Source organism: Pyrgilauda ruficollis, unplaced genomic scaffold, assembly GCF_017590135.1.
Source record: "Pyrgilauda ruficollis isolate IOZ18807 unplaced genomic scaffold, ASM1759013v1 scaffold235, whole genome shotgun sequence".
NCBI lineage: Eukaryota > Metazoa > Chordata > Aves > Passeriformes > Passeridae > Pyrgilauda > Pyrgilauda ruficollis.
In genome coordinates this window covers 73,971-89,887 of record NW_024523095.1, presented here as the reverse complement: position 1 = coordinate 89,887, position 15,917 = coordinate 73,971, and the positions used below count along the sequence as shown (strand labels likewise).

The following is a 15,917-nucleotide window of genomic DNA, read 5'->3' as shown; positions in this document are numbered from 1 at the left end:
AATCATCCATTCATTTTTCTTACTGTAGTTTATTGCTAGTTTGTAGGCATTTCTGTGAGAGGTTGTTTCTAGACCATGTTATTAAAAGCTTGTGCCCACAAACACCAAGGAGTGCAGGGAAGAACAATGCTGGGGTAGAGAAGCACTAATTCTGCTCTTCCCAGAGCTATCATAACCTTGGTGTCTGGGTAGGAGACCTGTCCAGTGGAGTCAATGAGAAGGGATTACCTTGTGGGTTAAAGGGAGGTTTCCCCTCTGAGGGGAATGGGATGTGTAAGGGCGAGATGAAAGGCAGGAAACAGGAGTGATCTAGGATGGGAAGTGCCATGGGGAAAAACTGACAGGAAGAAGGCACAGAAGGATGTGGCTGCACGTACACAGTACACTTGTCTGGCCATGCCCTGTGTGTCATCAGTGTCCTGCCTTCATAGTAGCTTTTTTTTTGTTGTTCTCTGCATGCGATCTGTTCAGTGCAAGTGGATCTGAATGCCAGCAACTGGACAGACCTGAGTGCATGCACATTGTGTGGATGTTTATGTCCCTGTGTTATTGCCAGCAACATCAAGTCAGAGTAGCTGGTGAGTAAGGTGAGAGATTTGAGAGCCAGAACATGGCATGGCTGTGGGTCTGGCTAAATGCTGTGAAGACGTGTGGGAGTGAGCTGCTCAAGCTCCCAGGAGCTACTCGTGGGCCTGGAGACCAGCTGAAAGAGGAGAGTTTGCATCTGTGTGTGAGGACGCTGGGAGACCAGGGAGTTCTGGAGCCAGCTGCTGGGTAGAGCCAATGTCTGAGGCTAACTCCTGGAGAGCTCCAGGGGGTGTGTGTGCATGCCTGCATGCCCATCACTGCAGCAGGGCTGCAGGCCTTGAGGATTTGTGTATCCTGGTGCCAGCAACTGAGGAGAGCAGCTCAGGCTCCAGGGCTTGGAGCCACAGCTGCTGGATGGCTGGTCTCGGGCACTAGAGGGATCCATTGTGTACATGTGTTTCCCTCTAACAGGTTCATCCTGATCAGCCAGAGCCGGGAAGAGGATTAGGCTGTTTGTGCTGTGCTTGCATGTCTGCTCTGCTCTCTGCCTCCGGCCAGTCATGTACAGTGTGCGCGTTTATAGACGTGCACACATTATAGACTTGGGGATTTTCTGTGCGTGAGTGCCTATTGGGAATACATGCTCAGGCTTGCTACTGGCTGTACCCTGAGGACATGGAACCGAACAGCCTTTTCTCTACCAGGCCAGCTGATTCAGCAGCTCCTAACACTTGAACTTGGAGGGGACCTCCCTGCTCAGAGCAGGGTCAACCAGAGCAGGTTGCTTTTTAATACCTTAAAGCATGAGACCTGGATAATCTGTTTCAGTGTTAATAACTCTCACTGTAAGTTTTTCTCACCTTCAAACGGAATGTACTACATTTTGGTGCGTTCTCACAGCTGCTTCTTTCACTGGATACCACTGAGGAATGTCTGGCTCCTTTTTTACTCCCATCAGGTATTTATACACAATGATAAAAGCCACCCAAACATTCTCCTCTTGAGGCTGAACAGCTTCCAGCTCTCTCAGCCTCTCCCTGTATGTCAGATGTTCTAATCCCTTTAAAACCACACTGGCCTTTCACTGGACTATCTCCATTAAGTTTTTACTCTTTTTTTTGTACTGGGAACCCCAAAATTGGACACAGTACTTCAGGTGTCTCACCAATGCTTAAATAAAGAGGAATAATTGCCTCCTTCCAGTTACTGGTGATGCTTTTGCTGAAATGCAGTCCAGGTGCTGTTGTCTTCTTTTGCTGAAGGGCTCAGGTGCAACTTTCTGTTCACAATGACCAGCAACTCCTTTCCAGCAAAGCTGCCTTCCAGTCCCCAGCTTGTACTGGTGCATGAGACTATTCCTCCCCAGTTGTGAGGCTCTGCCTTTCCCTTGCTTCAACTTCCTGAATCTCTTCTCATTTCTGCCCCCTATTAAGGTCCCTCCGTGGCAGCACAAGTACCCGATGTAACAACCACTCCCACTTCTCTATCACCTGCAGTGACAGGCCAAAGTTTACATGTGAGTGACACAAGCTCATGATCTTGTGTCAGCCTCACCAGGGCTTACCTGCCAGGGTGTCTGCCAGGTAGCAACTTTACTGGTTACCTGTACTTCATGTTAAAAATATCTATTGCTAAGACTGATAACAGTAAACACTATGACACTAAAAACTCAGAGCTTTGCTTTTCAGCTCTCTCTCCTGCTATAGTTGCAGTGACTTGAGTAGCCATGGTCTGTGTTGAATAGAAACCAGCTTTCTTGCATCAGGTTGCAGTTCTTTGGATCTCTGCTTCTCAGCCCTCCTGTCAACTATAGTTAAGCAAGGCCTTCCCAGAAGCAGCAGTGTTAATTTACAGCCTTAAGAACTTAGAGCGTTATACAGTTGTGGAAACACTGTTATCTCTAGCAAGTCACTTTGCTGAATGTGTAGCACTCACCTGCACCAACTTTGACTTGAAAAATAAATGTCCAGGAAGCTACTCTTCCCGAATGGGAGAAAGAAGAATTCTCACTGATGTTCCTAAGACTTTCTCCTGGACAGTCTAGTTCGCAGGAGAAATGTATGTCATCAAACATAACAGTAGTTGCTAATATTTATGATTTAGGAATAATCACAGGATCTGTAAAACAATGGACGTGGACATTAGATAGATATGCCTATAAATGGGTTGAAAAAAAATCTGAAGTGATCAGCTGCAAAGGTATCCTTTAATCCTAATGCAATTGCACTTCCATTTTACATCTGCAGTTAAATGGGCAAAGACCATTGGCTGAAACAACTAAAGATGGATGTAAGGACCCTGCTGGGACTTATGTATACTGAAGGTCTCACTCACATTTGAAATAAGCCAAAGAATTCCAACACAGCCTGCTCTGCCACAGGTTTATTTACAAAATATTATTTACAGACTATAACTGTCTTAAGATCTGATAAATAATAACATTTCCTCCACAGAGAAGGAATAAGACAGACCACCTACACATTTTTCTGTTACAAATACCCTATTCCAGCCAAACAGGACTATTGTCTCTTTTAAAAAGGGGCAGAGAAAAATGGATGCATATAGGGTTTTCTGTCCACAGCAAAAGAAAAGGTATTAAGCAGTTTGGAGAGATGTAAATCTCCTCACTGAAGTGTGCATGTGCAAAACAGCAACACACTGAGGTGATGTGATCACACAAGTTACAGTGGGGTGTGCTTCTACTCCCAGTTTCTCCTCCCAAGAAAGAGGTACACCACAGGGTGGTGTTCATGGCAAGAACAGCTGCATTAAAAAATACATGCCTTACCAGCAGCCTTGTGAAGACTGAATAGTTTGTTCCTGATGCAAAATAAGAAAGACAGAAGGGTGCTGAAGTGAGAAGGAATGTATGCCAAGGAGTGAATGAGCCCTGTCTCTACCTGTCTGTATTCTTGTGCCTGCTCCCTGAATGTCCCAGTCTATCTTGAACCCTCATCTCCAATCTTAAAACACTATCCACCACTCTCCACCCACTTTGTATTGCATGTGATATACTGAGGGTCTGAAAGTCCAGTATGAGGACTACAGGGCCTACTTAGTGCTGCACGAAGTCGACTGCAGAAAACAGAATATTTTCTAAGACCAGTGCTCTGAAACGTTGATGGCTGCTGTAGAGCTAAAGCAAGGGGGAACAGAAATGAGAGCAGGTGGTGTTGCCTCATGAGCTTTTTCAGTTCTGGTTGTTTTGCTTTGCTTGTCCAGTCACTCATTTGGAAGCAATTGCCATAGGAATGATTCCAAGTGATATCTGGTAAGGATGGGCATTTTTCAAGCTTAAGAATGCAATGCTGATCATTCCTTAAAGCCTTGGATGCTGCACAAGATCCTCTTCTGGTGGCCTGGAAGTGACACTCCCATCTGTTTCAAGTCCCTGAAGGAAATGGGAAAAGAAAGGAAAAAATTAATTACTATTCTTGTTCATTAGGGACAAGGATGTGGGTAAGGGCAGAAACAGTTATCAAGCATAAGTTGAGAAAGCTTCCTTTTCCTCAGTGCCTCCTAGTGCACCTACCTTTTCTCTAGAGGGAAGAAACTTCTAGATATTCCTGCCCTCCCCTGACTATCTCTGCCCACCCAGTCAACTGACCTCTTCTACTTCATGGCTAGGCCTGTGCTCCCAGTAAATCAGGACTTGTGATTAAATCATCTTTGTGATAGGGGCCATGTCTCAACCCTTCAGCAGGTCTGAACCTGCTCATTTGTTTCATGTAACTGCCCTGGTTGGAGTTGGCTGAACATCCCTGACAAAATAACACAGCTGTGTTCTGAATCCTTCTGAGGAGCCCAGAAAGACTTACTCTATGACACAACAGTGCCTGGCTGATTGAGTGGGGGGGATATCACTAGTCTATGTGGAGTTCATGGCAAGAAAACTATCCTACAAAGTCCTACAAGAGTGGGGAGACGGTCAGGTTAGAGATCTGTTTGCCATCTATTCTTTCCCCTTGCTGTTTGTGTCTCATGTAAGTTCAGAGCAGTTGAAGACCCCTGAAGAGCCTCAAGCATGGACACGGGTAATTGGGGAATTTGTCTCACAGTTTGAGCTGCTCTGAGCTCTGGGCTGATTCTTCCCTTTTAGGTCAAAAAGCCAGTCCACTTCCATTTAACTGCATGGAAAAGGAAGGAGAGAAGCCTTCCAAGTAAATCTGAGTGCATGTTGAGATCGCACAGGGATGAGCACAGCAACTTGTAGCACAGCCTGAGGTGCCCTGTGGGAGCCTGGCTGCACTTACTCAGCAGTGAGCTCCAGAATGGACTCCATGGTGTCCAGGCCGGCAGTGCGGAAGTTGGAGATGTAGCGCTTCATGCGAATGGATTCCAGCCACTCGGGGATGGATCGGTAGGGAATGCCATCGGATCCACTGCAGCTGGGGAGACGGAGTGTTACCCTAGAGACACAGAAACCCTTCATTAGGCAGGCAACCACCTGAAATGGACAGCACTGGGAGCCAGTAACCAAAGGGGAAGCGAGCACCCTCTGCCAGGGCTGAGCCAGCTAATCTGCTCTCTGCACACTGAGGTCAGAGCAGGCCAATGGCTCTGCCCTCTGTCACCAGGAGACAGAGATGACCACTATCTTCTGCACACAGCGCACGCAAGGTGCATCTTTCCAGTCTGCATGGCTCTCACTGCCTCTCCTCCTGCCTGGGACAGGGAGGTGAAGTGCCCAGTTAACCCCTCCTCCTCTGGTGACTGCCTGCTTACCTGGGATCAAAGTCTGCAACAGGCCGGAGGAGCTGGGGACTTGAGATGAAATGCTGCAGCTGTGCCCGGATTTCCTGAAAATGAGGCCGCCTCATCCGATCGTGTGACCAGCAGCTCTTCATGAGTTCGTAGAGGATAGATGGGCAATCCACAGGCGGGGGAAGCCGGTACCCGTCCTCTAAGCTTTTCATCACCTGCACAGAAGGACACAGAGAAATCTGGCCAAGAGCAGGGAGAGCAGAAGAGGAGCCAGAGACCTCAGGGAGCAGCCATTCACCGCTTCACAATGTGCAGCCAGGGAGGGGTTGGTGTAGATTACACACATAAAACACAGGGTTTGGGCAGCACGGCACAGGATCAAAACACCTAAGGGATGCCAAAAACTTAAGTGGCATATGCATGTGTTTTCAGTCCTTTACTAGTTTAGCTCCCATATGCCACACAGGACATGTTCATGAGAAGTGAGGAAAAGTGAGGACCAAATGGTCCTGGCACAGTGAGAGAAGGGGAACCAGACTCTCAAGAATAATTTTAACAGCATGTGCTGAGGCTAGAATAAGACCAGACATAATGCACCAGAGCCAGAGGAAGGAGAAAACAAAACCAATAGAAAGTATCCCCAGATCCAAATGCCATGGCTCTAAATGACATGGATTTAAACACTCTTTAATCTGGCTTCTTGCTGTTGACACGTCAATACTTATTGCCCTTGACTTGGCTGCACTGATTTTAAGCAGGGAGGAAAACACACTGCAGGCTGAGGTAGATCTACAAAAGTTTTTCCCACATGCCTCGTTTATCTTTTAAATCAGCTCTTGAACTTAATGTTTGTTACCTCTTGATTGGTCATGTGCCCATATGGCTTGTCACCAAATGACAGCACCTCCCACATGACGATTCCAAAGCTCCAGACATCACTGGCTGAGGTGAAAATGCGATGAGCAATGGCCTCTGGGGCTGTCCATCGGATAGGAATCTTACCACCCTGTAAAACAGCAGAAACATAGTGTATCCAGCATATATCACTGAGTTGTGTTTCTCCAGTGTTTTCATGCAAGGACCTTACAAAGTGGTTCAGAGATTGAGCCCACTTCATTTGAAGTGACATGTAACCACCACAGGGAAATTTCTCAAAAGGAGAGAAATATTCTTGGAAAGTAAATGAGTTTAAGCCCTCTGTTCACTTGAACGCTACACAAAACCTCTGCTGTGGGAGTAAGAGCCTGACACCAGCCACAGCCCTGCTTTGAAGGACACCATACATTAGAATTACTGGAACTTTCATTGAAAGAGACATGGAGATGACTCTAGTCCAAAACTCTGATCACAGCGAGGCTATCTTCAAAGCTTGGTTTAGTAACTGAGTCCAAGAGATCAGATCTCTTATTTTGCTTCTCATTTTAACACCACAGTCCCTCTGAATTTCTTAGCAAAAAAAATCAACCTGGATTCCAGAGACTAAAGCACCACCTTCTGAACCATCCACACCATGACTTGCAATTTTATTACAGGTTTGCCTCAGAGCCTACAGTTAATTCACAAGGCTGAAAGACTGGGTTTGCATTACCTTGGTTTCATAGGTTCCCTCTGCATCATTCTCCAAAATTCGGGAGAGACCGAAGTCAGACACCTTGCATTGGAGACTGCGTGTGACCAGGATGTTGCGAGCAGCCAGATCCCGGTGCACGTAATTGTGTTCTGAAAGGTAGGTCATGCCAGAGGCTATTCCCTGCAGCATGCTCACAAGCTGCACAGGGCTAAATTTTTCCTCGTTCTCCTGCATGGAAGAAGAAGAAGAAGTGAGAGAAGTGACATCGATCCACTTGGTTTCTAGTCACTGACCTTATCAACATACAAAAGTGGGCAGTGGTGAACAAGCAAAAAAGCAGTGCTGCAGCCCAAAGGCCCCAACAGGTTCTCACTAAGGGACTGGTGGTGGTCTCCAGTCATCATTAAGCAGTTGCATTTCAACTACCAAAGACGCCACTCTCATTGCTGAACAAACTGGATGGCATTAAGCTTCTGCTGCTGACACTGCAAACGTCAGTAAGTAGAAAGTAACTGGATGTCTGGATCTTACTTCTAGTTTTATCTTAGGGCCCTAAATCCAGGTCAAGTGCAAGTTCTGGCAGTACACAAGCATATTACAGATTGAACTTTCTCACCCGGAGGAAAGTATCCAGTGCTCCATTTTCCATATATTCAGTGATGATCATCATTGGCCTCCCTTGAGGAAGACAAGAGGGTTTCAGCCTTTTTCAAATTTTACTCATGCCTTTCAAAGCTCTCCATATTCCCCAACACAGAGAACCACGTCCAACCCCAGCTAACACCCCCACTCCACTGGCACAGCTGGCTGCCCCTTCTCCTTATACATCTCCCAATGATCTTGTGCTCCTCCTTGTATTGCACATCCCTGCAGCATCCCTCCCTATCCAGACTTCTCATCTACTCACCAGCTCTAGAAGATCCCTCCTAACACTGCCTCAGGACTCTGTTGGAAATCCACACCTCTCCTCCTTCCCTCATTCTCTGACATGACAATGCCTGTCTTCTCCCAGAACAGTCTCTCTGACAGCAAGGTCTCTAAGAAAGGCCTGAGATATGTGCCAGCCTCTGCTGTTATCCCAGGACTCTCTCTCACACACTCTTACTTACTTTTGGTGACAACTCCCTCCAGACGCACAATGTTCGGGTGATTGAACTGCCCCATAATTGTTGCTTCACGCAGAAAGTTCCACCACTGTGAGTCTGAATATGTTGACTTCAGAGTCTTGATGGCAACCACAATACGTTCTTTCCCCGGGAGTCGCAGGGACCCACGATAGACCTCCCCAAACTCCCCTGAAGACAACCAGAGGCAAAATGTCACAGACGAACTCAGAGATAGGCAACAAAACAACAGTGTGGGGAAATTGAAAGACAGGGAGAGCAATAAGTAACTCACCCTCTCCAATCACATTCTCCATAGTGACACAAGAGACATCCAGTTCCTTCGTGAACTCCAGCACACCTCTGCTGGGGTCATCATAGGGTTGCAGGTCTACATAGGGTTTTAACCAGACCTTCTCTGTGGTAAAGGAAAACAAAAGAGCAAATTAACTTTTCAACTTTTTGGACAACATTTTTAAAGCATAACTACAAAAGCAGAAGTGAATCCATGGGCTTCTGACAATGACAGCAAAAAAAAATCTACCAAACCTACGTTGAAGAGTAGAACTGCTGTGGGAAGAGGCAAATTACACCAGAAAAGCCATGCCAGTGTCTGGTTTCAAACTAATGTTTCTTTTCATTCCTTCCAACACATTCTAGGCTTCCCCCTGGTTTTATTACCCCTTTGAAACTCACCTCGCTCAAAGCCCGAAGTATTGTAATCCGACCGTGCGTGTCTCCGACGAGCCCTCCTGGAACATCAAAAAGAGTTGTGAAAATAAAATGGTCAGCAAATAGCAAAGGGAAAAGCAAGACTTCCAAGATGTCTGCCCTAGCTGGTTAGGAATAGAGTTCAGGGTAGCACAGAGCAAAGCGGGACCAGACACTGCCCCTACTTGGAACAGTACAGCCGGCAATAAAATGTGATGCTTCATTAACATTTAAAAAATAGAGCTTTGTTTTCATAGAAGGAGTTTTGTGCTGAGTTACAGATGAATTTCTGTTTATTTCATGGGTTTTATAGGCTGTCAGTAGAATATCTGATCTTCTTAAAACCAAGCAACAGCAGCCTTAAAGACATTGAGAAGGAAAGTAGAATTCTGTATATGGGTAAAGGACCCCAACAGTAACAGTATAAGGAAAATGGTTTGAAATTACTGGACACATGTATTTCCACTCAACTGGTCAGCAGCTATCGAAACGATTGTACCATAACAATGTTTTTAGTCCTCTGTCATGATAACAATATGATACTGCTGGATTATAACGAAACTGAGAAATCGCAACATATTCCTCTGTTCCCAACAGCAAACATTATATTACAATATCAATCCCTCCAATCCTGCTAATCAAAATTATTTACTGAGACCCTTTCCATCTTGCTGCAGCATGCTGGTGTTTTTCTTCTCTAACTAACCTTGGCCTATACAATATTCTGTGAGAAATCCGGGCCTCCCTTTCTCAAGCTCCCATGGCTCCACTATTCCTACATCTATACATTTCTCAATAACAAAATTCAATACTTACTTTCGCCGAAACATGAAAAATCCCACAATTAGACCAATAAATAGGAGAACTCCAAAGATGATAGAGACTATGACTCCACCAGACAGAGCTCCAGTGTCTGCAGGAAAAAAGAGAGAGGCCATATCACTTAAGACCAATATGTACTTGCCTGGAACATACCACCTGGCTTCCACCAGTTAATGGCATTAGGCAAGTTACAGACCCTTTTCTTCCAGGCAGCAGAGCCACCAGATGGGAGTCCCATCACACTGTTATTCATGTGCATGGAGCACCTTCTGGTGGTGATCTGGTTGACTCTTATCTACAGTCTTGGTCTTCCAGTTGAGTAATTTATCCCTATGTCTGATTTCCTACTTAAATTCCATTACACTTTCAAAAGTGAAGAACAGATGTTCCTTTCCCCCCACTTCTCTCCAACAATCCTTTCAGATCAGGCCCTTCTTCCTGCTGATTTAAACTATGGCAAAGCAAAGACATGATTTTCCTCAACAGTCTAAAGTGACTCTCTTCTTGTTTATGAAATTAATTATACGCTCCCCTCCCATCAATATCTGGGGCTGGTCCCTTGCCTAATTACCCTAACAAAAGCCCCTCACTGCTTAGGACTCCTGAAATAAGCACTGACTTACAAACTTGCAGTCTATCATATTCCTATTTTCTCAAAACTGAGAATCAAGTGGTTTCATTCTGTGATTGGATAGCTGTGAGAGAGTGTTCACATAACACAGGCTGTCTCCTTCCATTTAGGTTCTCAAGATAAAGCTAGGCATTTCCACAGAGTACATTTGAATTAATCAGAGAAAATGCTATATTACCTCTGCTGGTCTTTTTAAAACTTATTAAGGTCCCTCCAAAAAAAAAAAAACAAAAAAAACAAAAAAAAAAAAAAAAAAAACCCCAACAAAATTAAAAACTTAAAATGCATTAATTGAGAAGTAATGAGACTCTACATAATTTTTAATATTTTTCCAAAAGAGATTTAGGAAAACATCCGGAAGAAAAAAACTCCACAAATAATTTTTTAAAACAAATTAAAATATTTTAAAGCAAGGAACAAATGATACACAGATCTGTGTGGGAAAGTGTTTCCTAACATCTAGTCGAATGGCCAGCATCCATAAAGCCTAATTAACACTAGTTATTCTTCCTCTGACTCATCCCACTAAAATTATTAAAAACCATCAGCTTACTTAAGCAGAAATCAAGAGACAGAGCTAATGTCCTTGTTTTGTTAAAATCAAAAAGCTAAGATTTGGAAAGTGAAATAGTATCTTTATTAATAAAATGGAGAAGCATTTAGATATACAGGACTTCTGCAGGAATTTAAGAGATCTAAATTATCAAATTCAGATTTAAATACAAAATTGCCACTTTTTGCAAATCCTCCTACACTAATATTTCTAGACTATAACAGTTAAAAATGCTCCTAGTATTATCAAACAAGAACCCTCAAATGAAACCTTGCTGGCACTTCTTTTTAATCCCTTTCATATTCAAAATACCTTTGTCTTGGCACGATAACATGATTAACTTTCATTTGAAATAAAGCATAATATTGATGAAAGTATTTTCTAACTTATTCTTTCTTAATCAAAACAATTTTGCATGATAATTTACATATTTTTCACAGGGCCTGTGTAGTACATTATTTAATTGGTTAAACATTTTTGTTATCATCATTTGTCACTGTGACTTCATGAAGATTTTGCCAAAAGCTCCTGGTGCCTAAAAGGGTCCAACCTTTACATTCCATGATAAGGAGTTGGGATAATGATATCCCAACTCCTTATCAGCTTTTACACTGTTAATCTAACTATTTAGTTACATTAAGGTATGCCTTAGCTTTCTTCCTCGTATCCTTATTTCATGACAATAAAATTAGTCTTTCAAATGCAGCACTTTTCTAAAGTTATCCATAGGGTCAATAGGAGTCTGTGGGATGAAGAGAGAGCAAATTCCATTAGAGAAAACTTTAGATTAAGGGGAAGCTTCTGGGTGACCCAAGGAAAGAGGAGGTTGGGTGTCACGCCCATATAAGATGTTCTTTGACACAGGAGAAAGGTCTTCTTGTGGCCCTGACAGCTTGGCCTTCTACACATTGTACTTTGGTGAAGAACTTTTTTCAGTGGCACATACCATCTCTTTGGGCAGAGCTACATTCAGGAGCTGGGCTACATACAGTGGAACTGATAAAGCTGGAAAAAAAAAAAAGCTGAGGTTCTCTGAGCTCTCCTTTTCACTAGTAACTGGCACACAGAAGGAGGCATATGGTAATCATTCGACCAGCACTCAAACTTAGAAACATTAGCCAAATTAAAATGTCTTTCAAGAACTAAATGAAGGTCTGGTTAGGTATTATGCCAGTACAACACAATAAACTGAGACAGATCAGGTCTAAAGGGGAAAGTGCAAGCAAATTTTGTAAGATGACAAGGAAACAAGAAAAATGTCTTTTGTCTCTACAAAGCAACAGGCGTAGCTCTGGTGACAAGGAACTCAGGAGAGTGGTGTCTTGCCTTACAGCCAGCAGAGCACAAAAAGAGATCCATGTACCATGAGAATGTACAATCTGATGGGGAAGTGAGTTTCTCCCAGATGAGATACAAGTGCTTGGCCTTTACCTGGTGGAAGGGTGCGAAATTCCTGCTCCGGGGAGTAGGGCCCAGGCCCCAGGGGTGTGATGGATCTCACACGGAGCAGGTAGGCTGTGTCTGGCTGCAGGTCTCGCAGAGTGACATTCGGCTCGAGAAGGTGCTTCACTGTGTAACGTGCCTCCTCCCCCTGCAGGAACCAAACAGGATCAAGTAACAAATGCATGCTGAACAAGAGGACACTTCCACCCCTTTGGGTGAAAGGGGGAAGAGCAAACCAGGCAGGCCTTACCTTCTCAAAGAACATGACCTCATACTCCACTGAGGTCCGGCTGCGTTGCCGTGGGGCAAGCCAAGAAACAGAAAGACTACTGTCATCTCTCTGTGTCAGAATAAACTGGGATACTGTCACTGGAGCTGCAGTGGGAGAGAACAGAGAACATGAGGGAGAAATACAAACAATGCAAACTATGTCCTCTCTCCACCAGAAGCTCTGGTCATACCATGCGACTGGAACTGAGTCGCATTGCCACTGTCAATTTTTCTTGTGTGGTGGAAGGGAAAGGAGGTCTCTGGTTCTAATTAATTGCTTTCTGTGAATAGTGTGCGTCTGCCCAAACAGTGGAAGCATAACTGTGTTTGGCTCTCAAAACAGAATCCATGTTCCAAGAAATTACATTTATTCCAGAACTGCACTGAAAGTGTCCAATTTGAAATAAAAAATATCAGGATTTTATGCTCCTACAGCAGCAGCACAGCTACCCTATGTAATGATTTATGAATGCAGCTGCATTGCATAAGGGTACAGTGAAATTCAATGCTCAAAATCTCTCAGCTGACTGCAAATGCATGCTGTTCATGAATAAAAAGATAATTCTCAAGAGTCTGCAAGGACTGAGGAGTTAAGCCTGGCTCTCTCCTTGTCCTTCATCTTCATCAGGAAGTGATGAGGCAAGCCAAAAGTAGCTCTGCTTTTCTAGCTCAGAGTTGTGCTGCCCCCGCATAGCATCAGGAAGAAAAGTCATATTTTGTTACTAAATTAGAACCTGGGGAATGCACCAAGGGCTGTTGAGCACTGTGATGTCACCTTTCTATAATCACATTTCATGGCGCTCTGGAAAGTTTACAGGACAGCCAAACTAGCCAGATTGAAGCTAACCTACAGAAATGTGTCAAGATTTAACATCTTCATCCCTACGTGCTTTCAAACCTTTTATTTTCCAGTTACACCAAGGTTTCAGTTGTGTTTGGTGTTTTGCAATATCTGAGTCACAGGAAATATTTCATGACACAGCCCTCATTCTTCCTGTCACACAGGTAACAATACTTAGGCTGTGTGACAGGGAGGGCTTCATCCTCCTCATCTCTGTTAACTTCTTGGTGGATTCATAGCTCTGGGTGGATAATGATTACTGCTACATTGATTTGCAAGGAATATGACTAATGGACTTTACATGCCAGAGGCAGAGGTACTTTAGAACCCTTATCATACCATACCAACACATGTGTCAGGCAGAAGGAGAAGATGGAGAAAGCTTAAATATTCACAGAGATTCCTCTTCCTTTTCGTGATGAGCAGGAAGAAATTCTCTCTGCTTCTGCTAACCTGCATGTCCAACTGAGACCCAGACAGCTGGAGCAGTTCTCTGTGGAGCAGGACCCATTCCTGAGACACCATTATGGGCTTCCACAGTGAATGTGTAATTGGTGTAAGCTTCTAGGCCATCCACATCCACTGCAGGTTTCGTGAGACCAGAGGCACTGGGGGAGAACACCACGCCAGCCTCACAGGGCTCACAGGACAGGAATTGGCAGCGCTGGCAGAAGACTGTGTAAGTCAGGTCCTTCCTCCCGCCGTGGTCACTGGGCGGCTGCCACCACAGACTCAGCTGGGTGCCAAGGAGGGAGAAGCTGACATTGCGGGGAGCGGAGGGTGGGCCTACAGGGAGCACAGAAGGAAGTGTTAGATCCAGTTGTTAATGCCCAAAGTTCTGTGACAGCTTCCCATCTCCTGATGCACTTCAAATGGAGCCCTCTCGCCACTCCAGCCTCTCCCTCTCTGATCTCTCATTCCCATTTTCCAACCTTTTGTTTTCTCCCCCATATCATTGTTCACGGAATCACAGAATGGTTTGGGTTGGATGAGATCTTAAAGATCTTCTAGTTCCAACCCTCCCGCCACGAGCAGGAACACCTTTCACTAAACCAGGCTCCTCCAAGCCCCATCCAGCCTGGCCTTGAACACTTCCAGGGACAGGGCACCCACAACCTGTTCCAGTGTCTCATCACCCTCTTCATAAAAAATTTCTTCTATGTGTCTCGTCTAAATTCACCCTCTTTCAGTTTAAAACCATTGTCCCTTGTGCTGTCACTACAGGCCTTGGTATAAAAACCCTTTCTTCATCTTTCTTGCAGACCCCACTAAGTATTGAAAGGCTACAAGATGCTCTCCCCGAAGCTTTCTCTTCTCAGGCTGAATAACCCCTACTCTCTCAACCTTTCCTGATAAGAGAGATGTTCCATCCCTGCAATCATTTTTAGGGCCCTCCTCCGGACCGATCCAATAGATCCCAGTCTGTCTTGTACTGGGTGCCTCAGACCAGGATGTAGCCCTCCAGATGAGGTCTCATGAGAGCACAGTGGAGGAAGAGAATCCCGTCCCTCACCCTGCTGGCCACATGCTTTTGATGCAGTCCAAGATACACTTGGCTTTCTGGGCTGCAAGCTCACACTGCCAGCTCATGCCCAATTCTTCACCCACCAGTACCCCCAAGTTCCTCTCTGTGGTGGTGCTCTCAGTAAGTTCATCCCCCAGCCTGTTTGGATATTGTTATTTCTTTCTGTGTGCGACTCACGGGTGCAAGCAATGTTCTGGCCCTCCGAAGGCGCTCGGTAGAAGCCTGCATTGCAGGGACAAGACGTAGCCCCTGACTCGTTGGACAAGCTGTTGGGGGGACACTTCAGGCAGCGTTTAGCATCCAGGGAGTGGCGGTAGAACCCTCGCTGGCAGGCTGTGGAAGGACAAGCAAGCCAACATAACATAACCAATAAACCCAGATCAACAAAAAACTGCCTGGCAGTTTTCTCAGCTTCTTGAACACTCCTTTATCTGCCTCCATTTTTTTAGTTTACAGAAATATTTAGGTTGAAAGGAACATCTGGACACCTGGCACACCTAGATCAATCATCTCAGAGCAGATAGAGAGAAGATGCAAACACAAGGTCGCATCAGTATTATGACAGGACTTGCAGACTGAAGCAGGGGGATCTAATTCCTCACAGATGCTGTATGAATACAGAATCCAGTCAACCTCAGAAACATCTTCCAATATAAACCCAGACTGGTCCCCACCTTGTCCTTCAAGCTTTCCACACCACAAATAAGAATAGTAGCTACAAATCCTTGCACTCCTCAGTCTTCTGCTTGCTGACTTCATATGAGTTAGCCAGTAAGCTTTTTAGCAGAAGCATCTTGCAGATTTGAAGTGTTGCGCCAGAGCATCGCCTGGCAGGGCCCTGGGGGATATCTAGGAAGCTATCAGTTCACCTCACAGCATCGAGTGTAACTGGCTATGGAGCCAACACAGACTGCAAGAGAATAGGTGACACATGCTTTCTACTCCCAGTTCTACAAAAATGAGTAGCCACATTCTCCCAGTATAACCTCTGACCACCTGTTTTGCTGTGTTACTATTAGTTCAATCCACAGAAGCACTGGTCAGCTTACCAGTTGTCTCAAGGTCGATGCTTCACCTCTACGGTTGTAGCAGGGAGGAGAAAATCAGTGACGGAGCTTAAGGCAACCTGTGAATTTAATGGTTTGCCAGCCTGTGCTAAATGAATCAGAAGTTCTTCAGCTAAAGAAAAACCAACCTATTGCTAATCAGATGGTTG

General features: G+C 44.9%; 1 protein-coding gene across 1 annotated transcript in view; it reads right to left on the bottom strand.

Moving 5' to 3' along the window:
* Window positions 1-2,896: 2,896 nt before the first annotated feature.
* The window catches only part of EPHA1 (EPH receptor A1), a 33,983-nt gene continuing 20,962 nt past the window's right edge, over window positions 2,897-15,917 (bottom strand). Inside the window, exons 5-18 of the mRNA XM_041469478.1 lie at window positions 14,879-15,034; window positions 13,630-13,962; window positions 12,316-12,440; window positions 12,054-12,213; window positions 9,433-9,529; window positions 8,602-8,657; window positions 8,201-8,323; window positions 7,912-8,097; window positions 7,419-7,480; window positions 6,821-7,030; window positions 6,089-6,238; window positions 5,254-5,447; window positions 4,782-4,937; window positions 2,897-3,919 (exon numbers count right to left, since the gene is read on the bottom strand). Of these exons, the coding sequence (XP_041325412.1) occupies window positions 3,841-3,919; window positions 4,782-4,937; window positions 5,254-5,447; window positions 6,089-6,238; window positions 6,821-7,030; window positions 7,419-7,480; window positions 7,912-8,097; window positions 8,201-8,323; window positions 8,602-8,657; window positions 9,433-9,529; window positions 12,054-12,213; window positions 12,316-12,440; window positions 13,630-13,962; window positions 14,879-15,034 (2,087 nt within the window). The 3' untranslated portion in view covers window positions 2,897-3,840. The remainder of the gene's footprint in view (window positions 3,920-4,781; window positions 4,938-5,253; window positions 5,448-6,088; window positions 6,239-6,820; window positions 7,031-7,418; window positions 7,481-7,911; window positions 8,098-8,200; window positions 8,324-8,601; window positions 8,658-9,432; window positions 9,530-12,053; window positions 12,214-12,315; window positions 12,441-13,629; window positions 13,963-14,878; window positions 15,035-15,917) is intronic.